The 19,420-nt window shown below is 49.8% G+C and overlaps 1 protein-coding gene across 1 annotated transcript in view; it reads left to right on the forward strand.

The window, feature by feature from the left end:
* Positions 1-312: 312 nt before the first annotated feature.
* The window catches only part of MAML3 (mastermind like transcriptional coactivator 3), a 302,961-nt gene continuing 283,853 nt past the window's right edge, over positions 313-19,420 (forward strand). The window contains exon 1 of the mRNA XM_064149523.1: positions 313-821. Coding sequence (XP_064005593.1) covers positions 390-821 — 432 coding nt within the window. The 5' untranslated portion in view covers positions 313-389. The remainder of the gene's footprint in view (positions 822-19,420) is intronic.

The raw sequence follows: 19,420 nt of genomic DNA on the forward strand, positions 1-19,420 counted from the left end.
CGCTGCCTCTTAGTTTGTTGTGCTGCTGCTTCTTTTCCCTCTTTTCTTTTTATCCCCCCCCCTCCACCCCTTGGTGTTTGTTGGTTGTGTTGCCGGTGATAACCTTTTAGCACCTTCTCTCTTTATTTCCCCTCCCCCCCACCCCCCGGTCCTCTCTCTTTTTAATGTTTTGGAGCCTCTCGAGAGGGATTGGCTGGGGGGAAAGAGAAACATTTGCTTGGGATCGCTGTTTGCCTGATACATGGTGGTGCCCCCTCCCCCCCCAATCCACCCCCCCGCCCCCCCCCCGGTTCTCTAAAAAGTATCCCATCAGGACCCCGCAGGAGTCTGTGTGTGTGTGAAGGGTAGGATAAAAAAGTTCTTCCAAAATAGTGTGCACGGGGAAGAGGATGGGGGATTTTGCAGCCCCCGCTGCCGCCGCGAATGGCAGCAGTATCTGCATCAACAATAACCTGAACAGCAGTCTCGTCGGGGCCGGTATCGGGGTTAACAGTACTCCCCACGGTCCTCCCGCCGCCGCTGCCGGTAACAATAACGCGAACAGCGGCGGCATTCCCAAGCACAGCACGGTGGTGGAGCGGCTGAGGCAGCGCATCGAGGGCTGCCGCCGGCACCATGTCAACTGTGAGAGCAGGTACCAGCAAGCCCAGGCGGAGCAGCTGGAGCTGGAGCGCAGGGACACGGTGAGCCTCTACCAGCGGACCCTGGAGCAGAGGGCCAAGAAAACGGGCACCGGCACCAGCAAGCAGCAGCATCAGAGCAAACAGCAGCAAGATGCCGAGCCTGCCACGGCGGAGCAGAGGAACCACACGCTGATCATGGTAAGGGGACGCGGGCCGGGGGTGGGGTGCGCTGTCCACTCCCAGTGTCTGGCCGGGATGAGGCGGAGGTCGCCCCCGGGTTGTTTTCCGGAGGGAGCCGGGGCTCGGCTCAACTTTGGCAGTGGCAAGGCCGCGGGCAGGCTGGGCAAGCGGCCGGGGGCTGTGTGTGTGTGGCTGCACAACTTCTCACGGGCAGGGGCGGGGGGAGCGGACAAACTTTTCCTCGCTCCCCCCTCCCCCCCCCCCCCCCCCCCCCCCCCCCCCCCCGGTCTCTTTCCGAAGGAAAGAGCTGCCCCGGGGGAAGAGGGAAGAGCGGTGCCGGGTGCGCGCCGTGGGCTGCCGAAAGCCAGAGGAGGGGTTTGTGTGCGTGTTTGGCCGCGGCTTTCCCGTGCGGGGGCCGTTTGGAACCCCTCCCGCCACCGGTGGAGACCGGCCCCGCAGGCTAGGGGTGGCGGCATTGAGCGAGAAGCCGGGCAGGGCTTCTCGCCCCGGCGTGCGGCAGCCCGGCTCCCCACGCGAGCTGAACCGCTTCCCAAAGTTTCCTGGGGTTTTAAGGAGCTTAGCGAGAAGCGGAGAGGGGGGAGAAGGGGGCGGGAGCTGAGCCAGCAGCAGCGCCGCGGCAAGTAGGAAGCGGAGTTTCCCACTCCCAGGCTGCACCGATGATGAATAATAAACGGAGGGAGGTGCGGGGGGAGCCGGGCCCCGCGCTCCGTCTGAGCTTTATTTATAGCAGGTCGCGGCCGCCTGGCCTTCTGGTGGGGGGGGGGGGGGGGGCTGCCGGCACCTTCGCCTCAGCAAGCCGGAGCGACCCGGCTGCGGGGGGGGGAAACGCGTGTGTGTCCTGACGTGTCCCGCCGCGCCGGGGCGGGAGTGCCCGGTGCTCGGGGGCGGACGCAGGGCAGCCGGGGCTTCGCCGTCTGCGCGGCGCACAATGGGCGGCGGAGAGCGGCTAGGAGGAGGAAAGGAGGGAGGGGAGGTGCGATGGCAGCGTGTGGTTTACAAGCCTCGCACGTCCCTCCCTCTTGCCCTCCCCTGCTGTGCGGGGAGGCGCGGCCGTGCGGGAGGGTCTTGCGGGGCGGCAGCTGCCGCCAGCCCCCGCCTTGGAGCGGGGGGGTGTGTTCGGATCTCCGTGACAAAGCGGCGGGGAGGCGGCGGCGGCGGCTTTTCCCCCGCCGTGTGTGTCTGTGTCCCACCGCGGTGTGCTGAGAGAGGGAGCACTGTGTTTCTCTCGGGCCGCGTCGAGCCCGTCCTCCCCTGGCTGCGCTGCCGCGAACTCCCGCGGGCAGCACCTTGCCTCTCGCCGCCGTCCCACCAGGCGCTTTTGTCTGCCCCCCGGCCCCGGCTTAGTCACGGAGGGTGAGGAGGCGGGGATCGCTTCGCCGGCGGCAAACAAAAGCTGAGCGCCGAGTGCAGCCCCCCACCTCCCGCTCCGCAGCCGAGGAGCTGCCGTCTTCCTGCCTGCTTCCCCCTTGCCTTCTCCTCCTTTGCCTTTTCCAGGACCCGGCGAGGCCGGGAGGGGAGCGGGATCAAGGATCGGGATGGGAAGCGCCGACGGCAGCCACACAAAGCGGCGGGGCGGGAGCGGGGGGATGCTTTGCAAACAGGAAGCAGCAAAAACCTCGCTGACATCTCTTTGCTTTCGCGATGTTGCCAGCAAGGCGCAACTGTATTTCTTTTCCTTCTCTCGCCTTTCCGCTGGACCGAAGGGTTTAAATGCACAGTACCCCCCACCGCAGCGCTTTGCCTTGGCTTGAAGCTATTCCTGAGGCAGGATCTGAGTCACTAATCAAACTCCATGAGCAGGGACTATCTGTCGTCAGCCAAACTGTTCTCAAGTCTCTTTTCACATCTCGTGGCATTTCCAGAAGATGCAGGAAAAGAGCTGGAGGATCAGGAGACCTCAGAATTCCTTCTCTCCAGGAAGGGCATCGTGGTGCCCTGTGTACTCAGCCAGCTGTAGAACGGCTACAGTGCTTCTAGGCCCTTCTAGTGGTTGGTTTGTCCCCTTCTTCCCAAACCCAAGGCGCCGAAAACCGGGGTTCATAGCTCAGTAGCTCATTTGTTGGTCTTCCCGTGAAGATCTAGGGGAGCTACACCAAGCCGTGCTATGATGTGAAAGTTGGGGAAACAAGTAACAAAAGAAGGAAACACAGTTCCAGCTCTCACTGTTAATTTGTTTTGTGTTGGGACACTTGAAGATCTAAGAGGGGGTGTCCTTATTAGTGGGCAGTTTGCTGTGAAATTCATTGTAACTGATACTTCGTGCGCTGCAGGTTTCATGCTGTTTAAATGTGCTCCGTGCTTCTTGTCTTAAGAAAGAGGAATTCTAATGCATTTTGTTTCCACCAATATTTTCTTTTATGGAATGTGTACACAGATGCTCCCAAAACTTTAGGAACATGATCTGCTTTGTTTCGCTTGGAGAGTGTTAGTGGTGGTTTCTATCCAGTGTCTGAGAGGGTTCAGGAACATCCATGGGTACATGAAAGCTATACTGAAAACCTGAGAAATTATTTGCTGCTTTGAAAGCAACTGACAAGTATTCTCCTTGAGACATTTCTGCCTTTTATAGTACTACAAACAAAAAACACAAAACCAAACCCAAGCAAGCAAACAAAATCTTAACTGTTAGCAGTCACAACACTTTGGTAAGTCTCAATGTTTGTGTTCATAATGATTTTTATTTACTAAAAGAGTTCAGCTTTGTTTAAAGTTGTCCTTTGGCACAAGAAAACAGTTAACTACACTTTGGAGTTTTCCTCCTCTTCTTTATTTTGTAGTAAACTCCAGTTGGAGAGGTTTGCAGTCGAACAGTCGTATGGATCTGCTTCTGCTTTACTCTTCTAAAATCATTATTAAATCTTTCCCTCAGATTATTAAGGCACATAAATTGGAAACGATTAAATGACAGCAAATACAATGAGGATAGACAGAAATAGTGATTAATTTTCGGTTTTAACCAAGGCAAATCAAAAGAAAATATTATCTCTGTGTGCATCCCTCTCTGAACTGAGAGGTGCTGAGAAGAATGGGGAAGATGTGGGCTGGGTTGGGGCAGCAGTCACCCACAAACCCTCCTAGAAGGCAGTGCTGATGCATGTGTCAAGATGCCCTTCAGCAAGCTGGATGAAAAAAGCAGATCTCTAGAAGGTGATGTAAAGACAGGCAGGCTGCTTTTCTTCGTTCAGTGGAGCAGGAGTTCTGCAGGCTGTACAATGCTCCTTGTTGCCACCCCCACAGTTTACACCCTCACTCCGCGAGTTCATGAAAGGGATTATGCAGTTTCCACTGTTTAGGACTCTGTGTCAACTGACAGGCAGTTATCAATGGGAGCCTTTTCTTCAAAAAAAGGGATGTAGGAGCAGAGGCTTGGCTCTGTTTCACGAATTGCTGCTCTACTCTCAGTTTGTGTCTTGTTACAGACTGAGTTTTTACTTGCTCAACTTTGAAATATCTGGGTTTGTAGCTACTGCAGTCTCTTCTACTAGACAACAGCAGGTTTCAGAACAAGTTTGCTTCTATACAGGCCCTGATGGGGACTTGCACAAAAATTAAAATGGTGATAAATGCCTGGGAGGACTTTTTCTTCCTCTCTCCAGTTCAACCTGGCAAGAGCTAAAGTTGTTTTCCATGCTTTTAAGATGGATTGTTAGAATGCTGTACCAGCTTGCTTTTCAACGGAGGCATTGGGAAAAATTGCAGCCCATCCAAAACTCTTGCTGCTGATCTTCGGACTGGTTCCAGGAAATATCAACACATTATTTCAGTTCTTTGGTTCTTTGTGAGCTAATCTGCCTTCTCCTTTCCTCCTTTAAGTCCAAGAGTCTTCTGGCTCTGCATCCGTGTTGTTGTGTGTGGTTCAGAGATACAGTGTGTTTGTGTGTGTACACACATAAAATAGATGGAGCAGATCCCAAATAATGTTATGTCCAGCTTGTAGTAAACAGCCAAGTGTGCAACAAGCAGCCAAACCTGTAATGAAAGTGCAACTTATATCCAGTTTGTAGTAAACAGCCAAGTGTGCAACAAGCAGCCAAACCTGTAATCAAAGTGCAACTTATGTCCAGTTTGTAGTAAACAGCCAAGTGTGCAACAAGCAGCCAAACCTGTAATCAAAGTGCAACTTATGTCCAGTTTGTAGTAAACAGCCAAGTGTGCAACAAGCAGCCAAACCTGTAATCAAAGTGCAACTTATGTCCAGTTTGTAGTAAACAGCCAAGTGTGCAACAAGCAGCCAAACCTGTAATCAAAGTGCAACTTATGTCCAGTTTGTAGTAAACAGCCAAGTGTGCAACAAGCAGCCAAACCTGTAATCAAAGTGCAACTTATATCCAGCTTGTAGTAAACAGCCAAGTGTGCAACAAGCAGCCAAACCAGTAATAAAAGTGCAAATCATAGAATCAGTCAGGGTTGGAAGGGACCACAAGGAGCAGCCAGTTCCAACTGCCCTGCCATGGGCAGGGACACCCTGCTCTAGAGCAGGCTGCACACAGCCTCAGCCAGGCTGGCCCTAAACACCTCCAGGGATGGGGCCTCAACTGCCTCCCTGGACAACCCATTCCAGACTCTCACCACTCTCATGCCGAACAACTTCCTCTCATGTCCAGTCTGACTCTCCCCACCTCCAGCTTTGCTCCATTCTCACCAGTCCTGGCACTCCCTGATAGTCTAAAAAATCCCTCCCCAGCATTTTTGTAGCCCTCTTCAGATCCTGGAAGGCCACAAGAAGGTCATCTGGGAGCCTCCTTTTCTCCAGCCTGCACGGCCCCAACTCTTGTAGCCTGTCCTCGCAGCAGAGCTGCTGCAACCCTCTGGTCATCCTTGTGGCCCTTCTCTGCAGCAAATAGCCAAACCTGTAATAAAACTGCAAATTATACCCAGCTTATAACAGCCAAGTGTGTAACAAGTAGCCAAACCTATCATAAGGTTGCAAATGATATCATCTCTGTTTCTTACCCCCGAGACCACTCTTCTTATTGTGAGCTTTTGTCTATTCCCTCCACCCCAGTGATGCACCTTTGACTACCATAGTGACCTTTTGATGCAGGTTTATTTTCATCTGAGCTCTACTGTGAGACACAAAATTTTGAGCTGCCTTTCCCTGTTTTAAAAACTCCTCAGAACTTTTCTCACTTAGCATCATGGGTTTGAGAGCTTTTGTGTCATACTGACCATTTCCAACCCTAAAACCTGAGCCTTAGGAAATTAAGCTTTAAACACCACAAACATTAAAGAAAAAAGAGTTATTTAGATCACAGAAATTAGGGAGGGAAGTCAAATGACCTATTAGATCATCTTTTCTGTTCCCCCACCAGAGCATGCTGTGCCAAGGCAGAGTTAAAGGCAGAGAAAACACATGCTGGCAAACACAGCATTTTCCAGTACTGCTTTGTACCCATCCTGGGCTAAATCTCTGCCTCATGGAAGTTAATGCTCACATTGCCTTTCCACCTGAGGGAAGGGAGATGGGCAGGCTCACTTTGTGTGGGGACAGAATGACATGTGCAGAGTTGGGGCACTTTAGCCTGGAGAAGAGAAGGTCTCTGAGAAGAGAAGAGAGAAGAGAAGAGAGAAGAGGAAGAGAAGAGGAAGAGAAGAGAAGAGGAAAAGGTCTCTTCAAAGAGGAGAGAAGGTCTCCTCAAAGAGGAAAAGGTCTCTTCAAAGAGGAGAGAAGGTCTCCTCAAAGAGGAAAAGGTCTCCTCAAAGAGGAAAAGGTCTCCTCAAAGAAGTTTGATTTAGCTTTCCAGAGCCCCAAATACCTAACAGAACTATACAATAATAGGATGCCCTCCCCTCTCCCCCTTCTGGAAAGAAAGGAATTAGATGTAGGGAGGAAAAAGGAGTAAAACACTCAAAGAGTAGTCTTGCTTTTATTTGGAAGTTAAAAAACTTTAACAGTAAATGAAAGAGATTTAAAGTAAGGGGAGTTACAAAAAGGCATAGGGAAGGAAATCAGGATACAAATATATATATGTACAACCAGGCTGATGGCAATGGATGGAGGTAGAATCAGGAAGAGGTTGCCCCACCATGTGGTAGGGTGGCCATGTGGCAAAAGGTGTAGCAGGAATCAGGATGCTACTGGCAAGCAAGCAGGCAGGTCAAAGAGAAACAGGAAGTTCCTCTGGTTTTATAGGGGGTCTAAACACTACACCTGGAGTCAGGTTCAGACCACCCCCAGCAGGGTTAACACTTCATACCTTGAGGTGGCCTTCCAGTATCTGAAGGGAGCCTGCAGGACGGCTGGGGAGGGACTATTGACAAGGTCTTGTAATGACAAGATGAGGAGGAATGGGTTTAAACTGGCAGAGGGGAGATTGAAACTGGATGTTAGGAAAGGGTTCTTTGCAGTGAGGGTGGTGAGACGCTGGCACAGGTTGCCCAGGGAGGTTATGGTGCACAGAATCACAGAATTCTGTGCTCCACAACCTCCCTGGAGGTGTTCAAGGCCAGGTTGGACGAGGCCTTGAGCAACCTGTTCTAGTGGGAGGTGTCCCTGCCTATGACGAGGGGTTGGAACTGGATGATCCTTGATGTCCCTTCCAACCTAAACCAGTCTATGCTTCTATGAACTACAGGAATCTGTTTACATCTCTTCCCTGTTGGCAGATATTCCACCACAGGAAAAGAGTTCCCTCACTCCAACCTCTCCTTTTTTTTATTGGGAAAAGGGGACAAAAAAGGTATCCGGAGCGAAAAGTGTAACTTCTTAATTTGTCTTAGTGATTCATGGTTCATGTTGCTAACGAGATGGAGTGCTGAAGAATGCTGTCAGTCTTGTGAGCAGCTTTGTAAAGCTTACACCTGCTGTATTTAATACCTAACCTGTGTGTATGTTCATGATCCTGTGCACATCTCTTGCCTGCCTTCTGGTGCAATATTGCTGTTCCAATTACTCGGTGGGTGCTCAGGAGGTCCTCAGTTACACTACAGCAGAAGATGAGGGTTCTTTTTTCAGATGTTTCTTTTTGTTTTCCACAAGAGGTCAAACACTGTAGCCCTTACTCATGCCTGATGACTAAGTAGGATTAAGCATCTCTTCAATTAATAAGCTATGTCTGATCTTGCTCACGCTGGGGTAAAGTCGGTAGTAAATGCGAAACTAGGATGATACCAGAATGAAATCCCAGGCCAGCAATGCTCCTTCTCTTTTCATATGCATCACAGGAGGAGTCATCCTGCAACCTTTTTTATTTTGCTCTTCCTAGAAGGGTGGATCTGTGTCTTTCTTATTCCACAGCCTCTCCCATTTTTCTTCTCCTTTTCAAACCAGCTCACGCTGGCTGCTCCCGTGTGATTACTGTCCTTTAGGACAAGGAGTTTTTGCCATGACCTCCTTTTGCAGCTACTCAGCAGAATAGGTTTCAGTTTAGCAAACTGAAAGGAATGGAGAGACTCTTTACTCCAAGCACTGTCAGCCTCTGATGACCTTTACATAGAAGCATGGAATAGTTTAGTTTGGAAGGGACCTCAAGGATCGTGTAATTCCAACCCCTTGCCATAGGCAGGGACACCTCCCACTAGAACAGGTCACTCAAGACCTCATCCAACCCGGCCTTGAACACTTCCAGGGAGCTTGTGGAGCACAGAATCTCAGAGTGTGATCTTTGTGATCTTTGGTCACATTCTGCGCTCCGCAACCTCCCTGGGAAACCTGTGCTCATGCATCACTATCCTCACTGCAAAGAACCCTTTCCTAATATCTGGTTTGAATCTCCCCTCTGCAAGTTTAAACCCATTACCCCTTGTTCTGTCATTGTAAGACCTTGCCAATAGTCCCTCCCCAGCCTTCCTCTAGGTCCCCTTTAGATACTGGAAGACCACTATAAGGTCTCCTCAAAGCCTTCTCTTCTCTAGGCTGCAGAGCCCCAACTCAGCCTGTCCTCATAGCAGAGCTGCTGCAGCCTTTTGAGCATTTTCATGGGCTCCTCTGGACTGGCTCCGACACTTCCATGTCCTTCTTGTGTTGGGGGCTCCAGAATTGCACACGGGACTGCAGGAGGGGTCTGAGGAGAGCAGAGCCAAGGGGCAGAATCCCCTGCCTTGCATTGCTGGCCACACTGCTCTTGCTACAGCCCAGCACAGGGTTGCTGTCTGGACTGCACATGCACACTGCTGGCTCTGAATGAAAGTATGTCCCTTTAAAAGGTAGTGGGTTGGGTTCTTATGAGCCATAGCTGGAGTAGGGCAAGTTGTATTTTGACATGTAGCCAGTCATGGTGAAATCTAAGCATCAGGTTGACCATACAGCAGCACATGTTGAAAGTCATGCAGTGCAGTTATAGGCACTGTCAAGGTGAGGAACAACAACTTTGTCTTGAACACATCCAAAACTCCTTCTGCTAACACAGAGCCAAAACCTTTGACATGTGATCGCATTAGGACAATTGGTTGCACCTGCATTAACCTAAATGTGCCTGAAGTTTAAGGCTACAGGATTGGCTGCAGCTGGTGCAAAGCTGAGCTGCCACCCCCAAGGAAGTTCTTGCCAGTGACCATATTTTCCTGCTGCTGTCCTTTGGTAACACTGATCTTGGAGATCTCTTCCAACCTGGTTGATTCTGTGGTGCTAGCCCTTGCTCGTGTACGTCCACTGTCAGCCACTTCACCCAGCAGGTAGGAGAGACACATTTCTTCCTTTTCTTCTGGGTTAGTTTTCAGCAGGACCTGATCTGTGACTTGTTTGACTGTCCCTCCCATGGGCAGCACGGTCTTACAACAGCTTAATCCTCTTGTGAAACTTCACCCTTCTCCCAGCATAAACAGCTGGGGCTTGTTAGTTAAAGCAGGCTCACCTGGTGGCATGCACTTTACTTGAGATAAGTAGCACTTGGTGCCCATGCACACGGTTCTGTTCCTGGCTGCAGAGGCTGAAAGAGGAGAGGCTGTAAGTACCCAAAGTTCATTTTTACTGAAATTCTTGCTTGTCTGTGACACTTGGTTGCATATTACTTTAATGTGTATAATTCATGTGAGAGATGTGCTTGAATTAGCAGAGGTTTCAGGAGAGGTTTGGCAGTTGGGAGCTGCTGACTGGAATCCTTGAAGTGTATTGTTCTGAGAATTGAAATGTGAGGTGCAGCCTCTGACTGAAGTTCTGACCCTGTCGTCAGTTTTCCAGCCTGGGATCTCTCAGGCAGTTGAGATAAGTGATGTGCTTGTGCATTCAGTGGGAATTTTGGGAGTCTTAGAAGCTTGAAGTATTTATTTTCTTAGTCTGTCCAAGATGGTGAATCACAATATCATATAACTTTGATTGCTCCTTTGCTTCCCCCTCACACGCTTGGGTTTCACAAATATTTGTAGCTCAGAAGTCGTGGCAGACTGCTCCTGTTTGCTTTTTGAACAGTTGAGCCTCAGTTTCTCAGGGATTAAGAGAAAATGTCTTTTTAAACTTGCAGCAGTCAATAAGACAGCAGCTGCTGAAACGTTGTGCTTGCAGGAAGGGGTTGAGCTGCTTCGTTTCCAGACTTCCCTCTTATTGATTTTTGTTTGCCAACCGCATGCAGTTAAAATTGGCAAGGAGATAAGAATTCTTTAATCTTTAATTGACCTGAGAGAAGTGCGTCCACCTCTAGGAACTTTGCATTTTCTGTGCGTTAGGGCAGCTGCTCAGCCGAATGCAGCACTGCTGTTGGTAGCAGAGGTGATCTATTGCTGTTTGCTCGCTGTCAGCTCTGCACAGCCACGGCGGACGTGGAGTAGAAAAGCAGTTTGAATTGATGGCTTTCAGAAGAGCCAAACTAATAAACAGACCAACAGCTCAAGGATGTGCTTTTCCATATTTATTTCTTATTGAAGTCGCTTTCTAGAAGGCCGGCCGCGGTGCCCTCTCGGTGGGGCCGGCCGCGGTGCCCTCTCGGTGGGGCCGGCCGCGGTGCCCTCTCGGTGGGGCCGGCCGCGGTGCCCTCTCGGTGGGGCCGGCCGCGGTGCCCTCTCGGTGGGGCCGGCCGCGGTGCCCTCTCGGTGGGGCCGGCCGCGGTGCCCTCTCGGTGGGGCCGGCCGCGGTGCCCTCTCGGTGGGGCCGGCCGCGGTGCCCTCTCGGTGGGGCCGGCCGCGGTGCCCTCTCGGTGGGGCCGGCCGCGGTGCCCTCTCGGTGGGGCCGGCCGCGGTGCCCTCTCGGTGGGGCCGGCCGCGGTGCCCTCTCGGTGGGGCCGGCCGCGGTGCCCTCTCGGTGGGGCCGGCCGCGGTGCCCTCTCGGTGGGGCCGGCCGCGGTGCCCTCTCGGTGGGGCCGGCCGCGGTGCCCTCTCGGTGGGGCCGGCCGCGGTGCCCTCTCGGTGGGGCCGGCCGCGGTGCCCTCTCGGTGGGGCCGGCCGCGGTGCCCTCTCGGTGGGGCCGGCCGCGGTGCCCTCTCGGTGGGGCCGGCCGCGGTGCCCTCTCGGTGGGGCCGGCCGCGGTGCCCTCTCGGTGGGGCCGGCCGCGGTGCCCTCTCGGTGGGGCCGGCCGCGGTTCTCTCTACCTGAAGGGAGGCTGTAGCCAGGTGGGGTTTGTCTCTTCTCCCAGGCAAGCAGCAACAGAAGAAGGGGACACAGTCTCAAGCTGTGGCAGGGCAGGTCTAGGCTGGATGTTAGAAGGAAGTTGTTGGCAGAGAGAGTGATTGGCATCGGAATGGGCTGCCCAGGGAGGTGGTGGTGTTGCTGTCCTGCGGAGGTGTTGAAGAAAAGGGGCACTTAGTGCCATGTTCTGGTTGGTTGTCTAGGGCTGGGTGCTAGGTTGGACTGGCTGAGCTTGGAGGTCTCTTCCAACCTGCTTGATTCTGTTCTGTTCTCTTGGTGATGTCTGAGGTGTTCTCTCTGTGGTGTTGTCCGAGGTGATGTATTTGAATTTTAACTGCTTGAAGGTGGGACTCTTAGACCTCTTAGATTGTGCCTCTTCTTCCTCCTCCTCCCTCCATCACACTTCAGGTCTCCTCTCTACCTTGTTTCAACTCTGTGCCATGCAGGAGCATAAACCAATTCAACTTTGTTTTCCTCTGGTCTTTAGATTCAGGGGAAAAGCTGTGGAGTGCTGCAGGGAAGGTGTAGGTTTTCTGCATTGTCTCTGGGTCGCTTGTGAAAACCTCAAGCTTGTTCAGAAAGCCCTCAGATCTTGTGTACCTGGGTAAAGAGCAGAGAACCGGTCCTTAACCTTAGCCTGACCCTGGGCGTTAGCACAACACCAAGCCGATGCTCCTGTGTGTTTATATAAAGCAGTACACCTACATACCCACTGCATGTCAAATTGCACAGCAAGCCAAAGGGAAAGGATTTACCACCAGTTCTAGTGGTAAAAAGGGATGTACTACTCCAAGAAGTCTAACAACCACGGATGTGCATCCTTCATTCTATAGATTTCAGCCTCTTTCTCTTTCATTTGGCTCATATCTAACCCACTGTGATGTTTTGGGACTTCACCCTGTTCAATCTGAAGGAGGAGGGGAGGTGGTTATGGCAGATAAAATGCTGGAAGAGTTCTGGAAAGTACTGAAGGCTTTGGGGTTTTTTTGTTTGATCATTTAAGATATTTCCTTACATTAAGGAGGATAGACCAGCACTTAGCCAGAGGAGAAATGGTAGCATTTCCTACCGCTTCTCCTCGCACAGAATATTGTGGTTTGGAGAAAATGACTTTAAAAGAGGGCTGCCTTAGCTGGAAGTAGTTGTTTTTAGCCTGCTAAAAAGATTGTTGCATTTCAGCCATGACTTTTTGCTGCTGTTGCTTTTTGGTCTCTGTTATTCTGATTTCTCTGGATTGCATTCCAGTGCACGACTGAGGCAGCACAGGGAGAACTGCTACTGGCATTAAAGAAATGATTTTTAATGAGGTTTTTGGCAAGCAAGATCTCTCTTTCTTTTTGTTGTTATGCATTAGTTGTCATTGCAGCAGGTAATGTAGCTTTGAAGCCTTTAGTGGACTCGTGCAGAAGACTGTAGGCTTCTGTAAGTGAACGGTGGCCACGTTGTTTGAGGTCCAAATTGGCTGGAGCATTCTGGCATGTAATCCGTGGCTGGATATGAAGTAATGGATCAAAATAATCTGTAGGTTCTTCTGTTACAGCATGTTTCTGGGCTGAGCTTGCAGTTTTTGCATCCCAGTAAAAGAGGAGATACCATGCTGAGGTTGCAGTGCTCTCTCCTCCCTTCCCCACCTCCCCTCTAATTTGTGCTGGCTACTTTGTAGGCTGGAAGTTTCCTTCAGGGATTGGAAGTTGTTGGCAGAGAGTGATTGGCATTGGAATGGGCTGCCCAGGGAGGTGGTGGAGTTGCCATCCCTGGACATGCTTAAGAAGAGGCTGGATGGGGCATTTAGTGCCATGATTTAGTTAATTAGAAGGTGTTAGGTGATAAGTTGGACTGGATGACTTTGTAGATCTTCTCCAACTTTATTAATTCTGTGGTTCTGTGACATCCCTTTGGGCAGTTTGAGTCTGCTGTCTTGACTGGATCCCCTTAAAAGTTGTGCTCCTTCAACCTTCTTGCTTCCAGGGCATGAGAAGCTAAAAAGTCCTCAACTTGGTTTCCACACTGCTTAGCAATGACTAAACCATCAGTGTGTTAGCAACATTATTCTCAGACTAAATCCACTGCTTGGCACTACCAGCTGCTAGAAAGGAAAATTATTCCAGCTGAAAGCAGGGCACAAGCATCCTGAAAAAGCAATGAATTCCTCAGGAATAGCAAGCTTGTGTTTTCCTTTGGAGTCTAAAATGCCCTGCTACTTAAAGCCAGCAGTAAGGACACACTGTGTTCTGTCTTACAAGTAGTTTACCCATACGAGATAACTGTGTTCTCATGGCACTTCTCATGCCAGTACTTTATTATGCAGGGATTGAAAACACTGCAGTCCCTGGAAAGCCTCCCTAGTTAACCTTTTAATGATCTCTTCACATGTTACTGCCTTAGGGTTCAGGCAGCTGAAGCAGGTTAACAGCTTGCTGCCATTAAATGGGGTGGGCTCCTCCTCTTCCCTCCATACCTGTGCTGGTGCTGGCCTGCTGAGCCCATCTGTAGCACTAAACTAGTGGGAAAATGACCTGTCTGGGAGAAAAATGGTGTTTATTTTTTGGTGGAAGGTGAAACTGCATAGTGTGGCACTGGGGAAGAGGCAATAAAGGGAAGGCAGAAGGTTCCATGTCAGCAAAGCTGTGAAATAAGCTCTGCCTGTCCCCTGTGACCGGCCCCTTGTTCTCCTCCAGCTCTTTGGCCAGCTCCTGGTGGTTGTGCATTGCTGTAGTGAACTTGGGAGTGAAATACTTCAACAGTTTATAGAGCAGCAGGTGGAACAATATTAGAAGTGACCTCAGGAATACTGATGTGGTGGCTTGTTAGGATGAGGTGATGATCCAAAGTGTGAGGAAGGCTGAGGAGAGGATCTTTTGATCTCAAACTAGTGCAAAGAAGACCTCATGCTGGCCATGGTGTACAATACTATCATGTAGTACCTTTGCTCTTCTGAAAACTGCTAAACTTTCTATGTCTCACTGATAAAACAGGGGGAAAATATGATTTGGCTTGATCGCTATGCTGTAGTAATTGCTTTTATTTTGTGCCTAGGCTACTCAGATGTGTTTATGCTCACTTCAATTCTGTGCAAGATAATAAACCAGGGAAAAGAATGGTTGAAAAGTATCAGGATTCATGGAATGTGATGACTTCCACACAGGACTGGAAGTAATCCTCAAGTGAACTGCTGTGTCCAAGGTAGATGCTGGCACAGTTTTATTTGCCTTCTGTCTAAAGGGACATGATAATAATTTTTATTCAAGTAGTCCAGAGGAAAAAAAAATATTCACAGATGGAGCAACTTCTGCCAACCTTGCTTTGTAATATGAGAATTGGTAAAGATTATGCAAATTACAGTTCTCTGAGTGGATTTTTTTTTTTGCTTTGTGAAATGGTCCTTTGAATGCTGATGAGTGGAGGTGCAACTACCTGAAGGGAGGCTGCAGCCAGGTGGGGTTGGGCTCTTCTGCCAGGCAAGCAGCAACAGAAGAAGGGGACACAGACTCCAGTTGTGTCAGGGCAGGTCTAGGCTGGATGTTAGGAGGAAGTTGTTGGCAGAGAGAGTGATTGGCATTGGAATGGGCTGCCCAGGGAGGTGGTGGAGTCGCCATGCCTGGAGGTGTTGAAGCAAAGCCTGGATGAGGCACTTAGTGCCACAGTCTTGTTGATTGTCTAGGGCTGGGTGCTAGGTTGGGCTGGATGAGCTTGGAAGTATCTTCCAACCTGGTTGATTCTATGTGCTGTGAAGCCACATAAAGAGTTTATCAGAACAGATTTGGACTATCGTAGCCAGAAGGGTAATGGGAAGTGCAAACTGTGCTGATCATTTCAAACAACAGTAGAATAATATCAAATAAGAGTATTTTTTTCCTCTTCTTCCTAGAACTGAATGGAAACTCTAATGAATTTTGGTAATATGATGTAATATTGTGCTTGTTTTTCTCTCTTGTTATTGACAGGTGTGTTTTTATGTATTGCTTCTGCTCCTTTTGTTGCTCTCTAAATAGCAGTATAAATCAATTTCTTCTTCATTGTTAGCTTTTGAGGACATCGTTTGCATAATGTGGTATTGAAGGGGTCATTTAACTTCATTTAGTTCATCTTTGAGACAGGACATGTAAGAGGAGAAGCAAAGTAAAAGCTATCTATGGAGATAGGAGTGAGAGCTTTCATAGAATCAAGCAGGTTGGAAGAGACCTCCAATCTCATCCAGTCCAACCTAGCACCCAGCCCTGGCCAATCAATCAGACCATGGCACTAAGTGCCTTTGTGCCAATGTGTAGAGGAACTGTGGGGGAATATCTTGGGAAGTTACTGCTGGCAGGCAGAATCCAACACTTGCATAAAGAGCTGATTCTTGTAATAAACTGAGTTTTGGCAAGCTGTACACACACACACAGAGCCCCAAACAGCTTCACTTCTTACATTTGAGCTCTTTATGAAGATGATTTTCTTGATGTCTCTCTTTCTGTCAGATGTCAACACTTCATGGTTCTGTTTCCCAATACTCCCTGTGCATAGTTTTTGTTTCCAGACTCCAGAATTCAGAACCTGAGCTGTCATCTGTCAGGGAGCCTGCACACTCGTGGGTCGGTGCAAGGCTCAGGGAATGCAGTCAGCAAAAGCACTTTGGGTATGGTGATCTGCAGCTCTGCTGGGAGCCTCCATTCCCTCTGCAAGCTAAGGAGCATAGAATGGTTCAGGTTGCAAATGACCTCAAAGATCATCCAGTTCCAACTCCTGCTATAGGCAGGGACACCTCCCACTAGAAGATCCACAAACCGTAAGCTATTAAAAAACCACATGGCAAATGCAAGGCATTAGTGCAAGTTTGGCAGAGATGAGCTTCAAATGGTTGTTGATGCTGGTCCCTTCTCAGAGGTAGTTGGAGACAGAGCAAGGGGGAATGGCCTCAAGCTGAGGCTGGGGAGGTTTAGATTTGACATCAGGAAAAAGTTTTTCTTGGAGAGAGTGGTCAGGGACTGGAATGAGCTGCCCAGGGAGGTGGTGGAGTCACCCACCCTGGCTGTGTTGAAGGGTGGTTTGGATGTGGTGCTTAGGGATATGGTTTAAGGTGAATGTTGCAGAGAAGAGTTCTAGGTTGGACTTAATGATCCTGAGGGACTTTGCCAAACTGGATGTTTTTGTGAGTCTGTGGATGTCAGGGGCTGCAAGGGACCTCAAAAGGGAGGGTCATTTGCATGTGATGCTTAGGGCTGTGATATAAGGTGAACCTTGTAGAGGAGGGTTATGTGTTAGACTTGGTGATCCTGAAGAGCTTTGCTAACCTGGTTATTTCTGTGATTCTGTGTGTGTGGGATGCACTCTAGCTGAAAGACAGAGGACAAGGGCTTTTAAAATGCAAACCTGATCACTCCTTTTACTGCCTTCAAGAAGAACAGACCCAAATCTGCACAATCTAAGTGTCTGTGGTATTTGTCTAGGTGGTAAAACTGATGGAGGCAAAAAAACCCACAAGTACTGCACTTGTAATTTCTCTCTGTGCATTTCATGTATGCATATATTCATGTGCAGTCACCTTGCCACTGGTTTCACTCAGCATAAGATGATGTCCACTGATGGCTTTAGTTTTCTGCTAAACCCCACATTTTCCCAGTGATGAATGTGCCACCTTGCTCTAAGGCTGTCATTCTTTGAAGCAGAGGGTGCTGCTTTAACACAGGGGGGAGGCACACAGCTAGTCCTCAGTGCAGTAGCCTCACTCCAGAATTGCTCAGCAGCCAGAACAACTCCTAGAGAGAGACAGAACCTCCCAGTGACTAATGGAGTTATTTATGGTGAATGTGTGTTGTGACAACCGGGACCATGCTTTTAATTTCCGTGTGTAAGGTGGGAGCTTGAAGAATTGGAGGGCTCTGACACTTCAAGAAAATTATGTGATTGGAAAAAGTCTTCATTTCCTCTCCAATCATTTTTTTTTCCCTGCAAAGGGCTTTCATCCAGGCACTGCCAAGTTAGTTTAATTCCTCCAAAGGAAGTGGTGATACTGGTGGTGGTGGGGAGAAGCCCTCTACTCTGTTTCTACAACTGCCTGCTTCAATTTGGACTCCTCTTTTACTGGCATATGGATTTGTCTCAGTAGTGGCTCACATTAAGGGAGTTGGATTCTCAGAACTAGGCTATATTTAAACATTTGTTTAAGGTTGGCTTCATTCTTTCTGGCTGAAACTTCTGTGAGGTTTAGAGTATTGCTGTTGTGCAAACTGGATTGTCATCTAGTCCTCTCGTTGAGCAAGATGTGAAGCTGGTGAGGGGCCTGGAGCACAGCCCTGTGAGGAGAGGCTGAGGGAGCTGGGGTGTGCAGCCTGCAGCAGAGGAGGCTCAGGGCAGAGCTCATTGCTGTCTGCAGCTCCCTGAAGGGAGGCTGTAGCCAGGTGGGGTTGGGCTCTTCTGCCAGGCAAGCAGCAGCAACAGAAGAAGGGGACAGTGTCTGAAGTTGTGTCAGGAGAGGTCTGTGCTGGCTGTTAGGAGGAAGTTGTTGGCAGAGAGAGTGATTGGCATTGGAATGGGCTGCCCAGGGAGGTGGTAGAGTCGCTGTGCCTGGAGGTGTTGAAGCCAAGCCTGGCTGGGGCACTTAGTGCCATGGTCTGGTTGGTTGTCTAGGTCTGGCTGAGCTTGGAGGTCTTTTCCAGCCCGGTTGATTCTATGATTCCTCCCCACCTTGACCAGCAAACTGGGTTGCTTGGATGGACCCCAGCCTATACCTCCCCTACCACAACTTGAGACTGTGTCCCCTTGTTCTGTTGCTGCTTGCCTGGCAGAAGAGCCCAACCCCACCTGGCTACAGCCTCCCTTCAGGTAGCCGCAGACAGCAATGACCTCTGCCCTGAGCCTCCTCTGCTGCAGGCTGCACACCCCCACCTCCCTCAGCCTCTCTTCACAGGGCTGTCCTCCAGGCCCCTCACCAGCTTTGCTGCCCTTCTCTGGATACCTTCCAGTACCTCAACATCTCTCTTGAATGGAGGAACCCCAAACTGGACACAGTACTTCAGATGAGGCATTTGGTAAGGAAGAATTCCACCAGTCCCCCTCCAGCATGTGCTGAGCTCTGGGTTAATTCAATCAGTGATGATTTCAGGGGTTTGTGTTTTGGGTTTTTTTGCTTTTTTTTTCCTCTTTCTTTTTCCTGGAGGACAAATGAGGGCATAAAAAAAGCCATTTTCTTCCATGTTTAATATTAAAGGCACTCAGTAGTTCAATATGTTCCTGAGAGCAATTCATTAGCTACTTTAAAGAATTAACCAAAGCAATTATAAAGGCTGAAATGAAGTCTATTCTTCAAGTGTAAGTTCAGGAAAATAAATAACTTGCTGAAATCTCTCACAGTGTAAGATGTTGGAGGTGTGTAACACCTGGAGCCCATTCCCACAATTATAAAATAAAACATTAAAGAAGGAGAAAACAAAAGCAGGTCCTTGGGATTACTGCTGTGGGCAGGGGAAAACCTTGGTAATAAGCCCTGAGCTCACACTCCTGCCTGGACATAAAAATAGCCATCTGGGCAAGCTCTGGCAGGGCTGTGAGGAGGCTTAGGAGGCAGGAGGAGATGGGCAGGCTTTGTTGTTCCCTGCTGGATGTGCTGGTCAGCAGCTCTCAAGTCAGAGGTGGCTTTTGTGTGAAAGGAAGGAATTGTGACTTGAGGGAAAGTTTTGTATTACTCTTTTTGTTCCTTAGCTTGGGTATCAAGGGAGATGCTCCTCCCCTTCTACTCTGTCCTGGTGAGACCTCACCTGGAATATTGTGTTCAGATCTGGTCTCCCCAGTTCAGGAGGGACAATGATCTACTCACAAGAGGCCAGTGGAGGGCTGTGAAGATCACAGGCTCACAGGATATTAGGGGTTGGAAGGGATCCAAGGAGATCAAGTCCAACTCTGCTGCCAGAGCAGGACCACACAGTCTAGCACGGATCACAGAGGAACACATCCAGACAGGCCTTGAGATGTGATCTTCAATCACATTCTGTGATTCTGTCATCTGCAACCTCCCTGCAGGTGTACATGACCAGTTTGGATGAGGCCTTGACTGACCTGAGAGGTGTCCCTGCCTATGGCAGGGGGTTGGAACTGGATGATCCTTGAGGTCTCTTCCAATCTAA

The sequence above is a fragment of the Pogoniulus pusillus genome, chromosome 10 (assembly GCF_015220805.1).
Source record: "Pogoniulus pusillus isolate bPogPus1 chromosome 10, bPogPus1.pri, whole genome shotgun sequence".
NCBI classification, from domain to species: Eukaryota; Metazoa; Chordata; class Aves; order Piciformes; family Lybiidae; genus Pogoniulus; species Pogoniulus pusillus.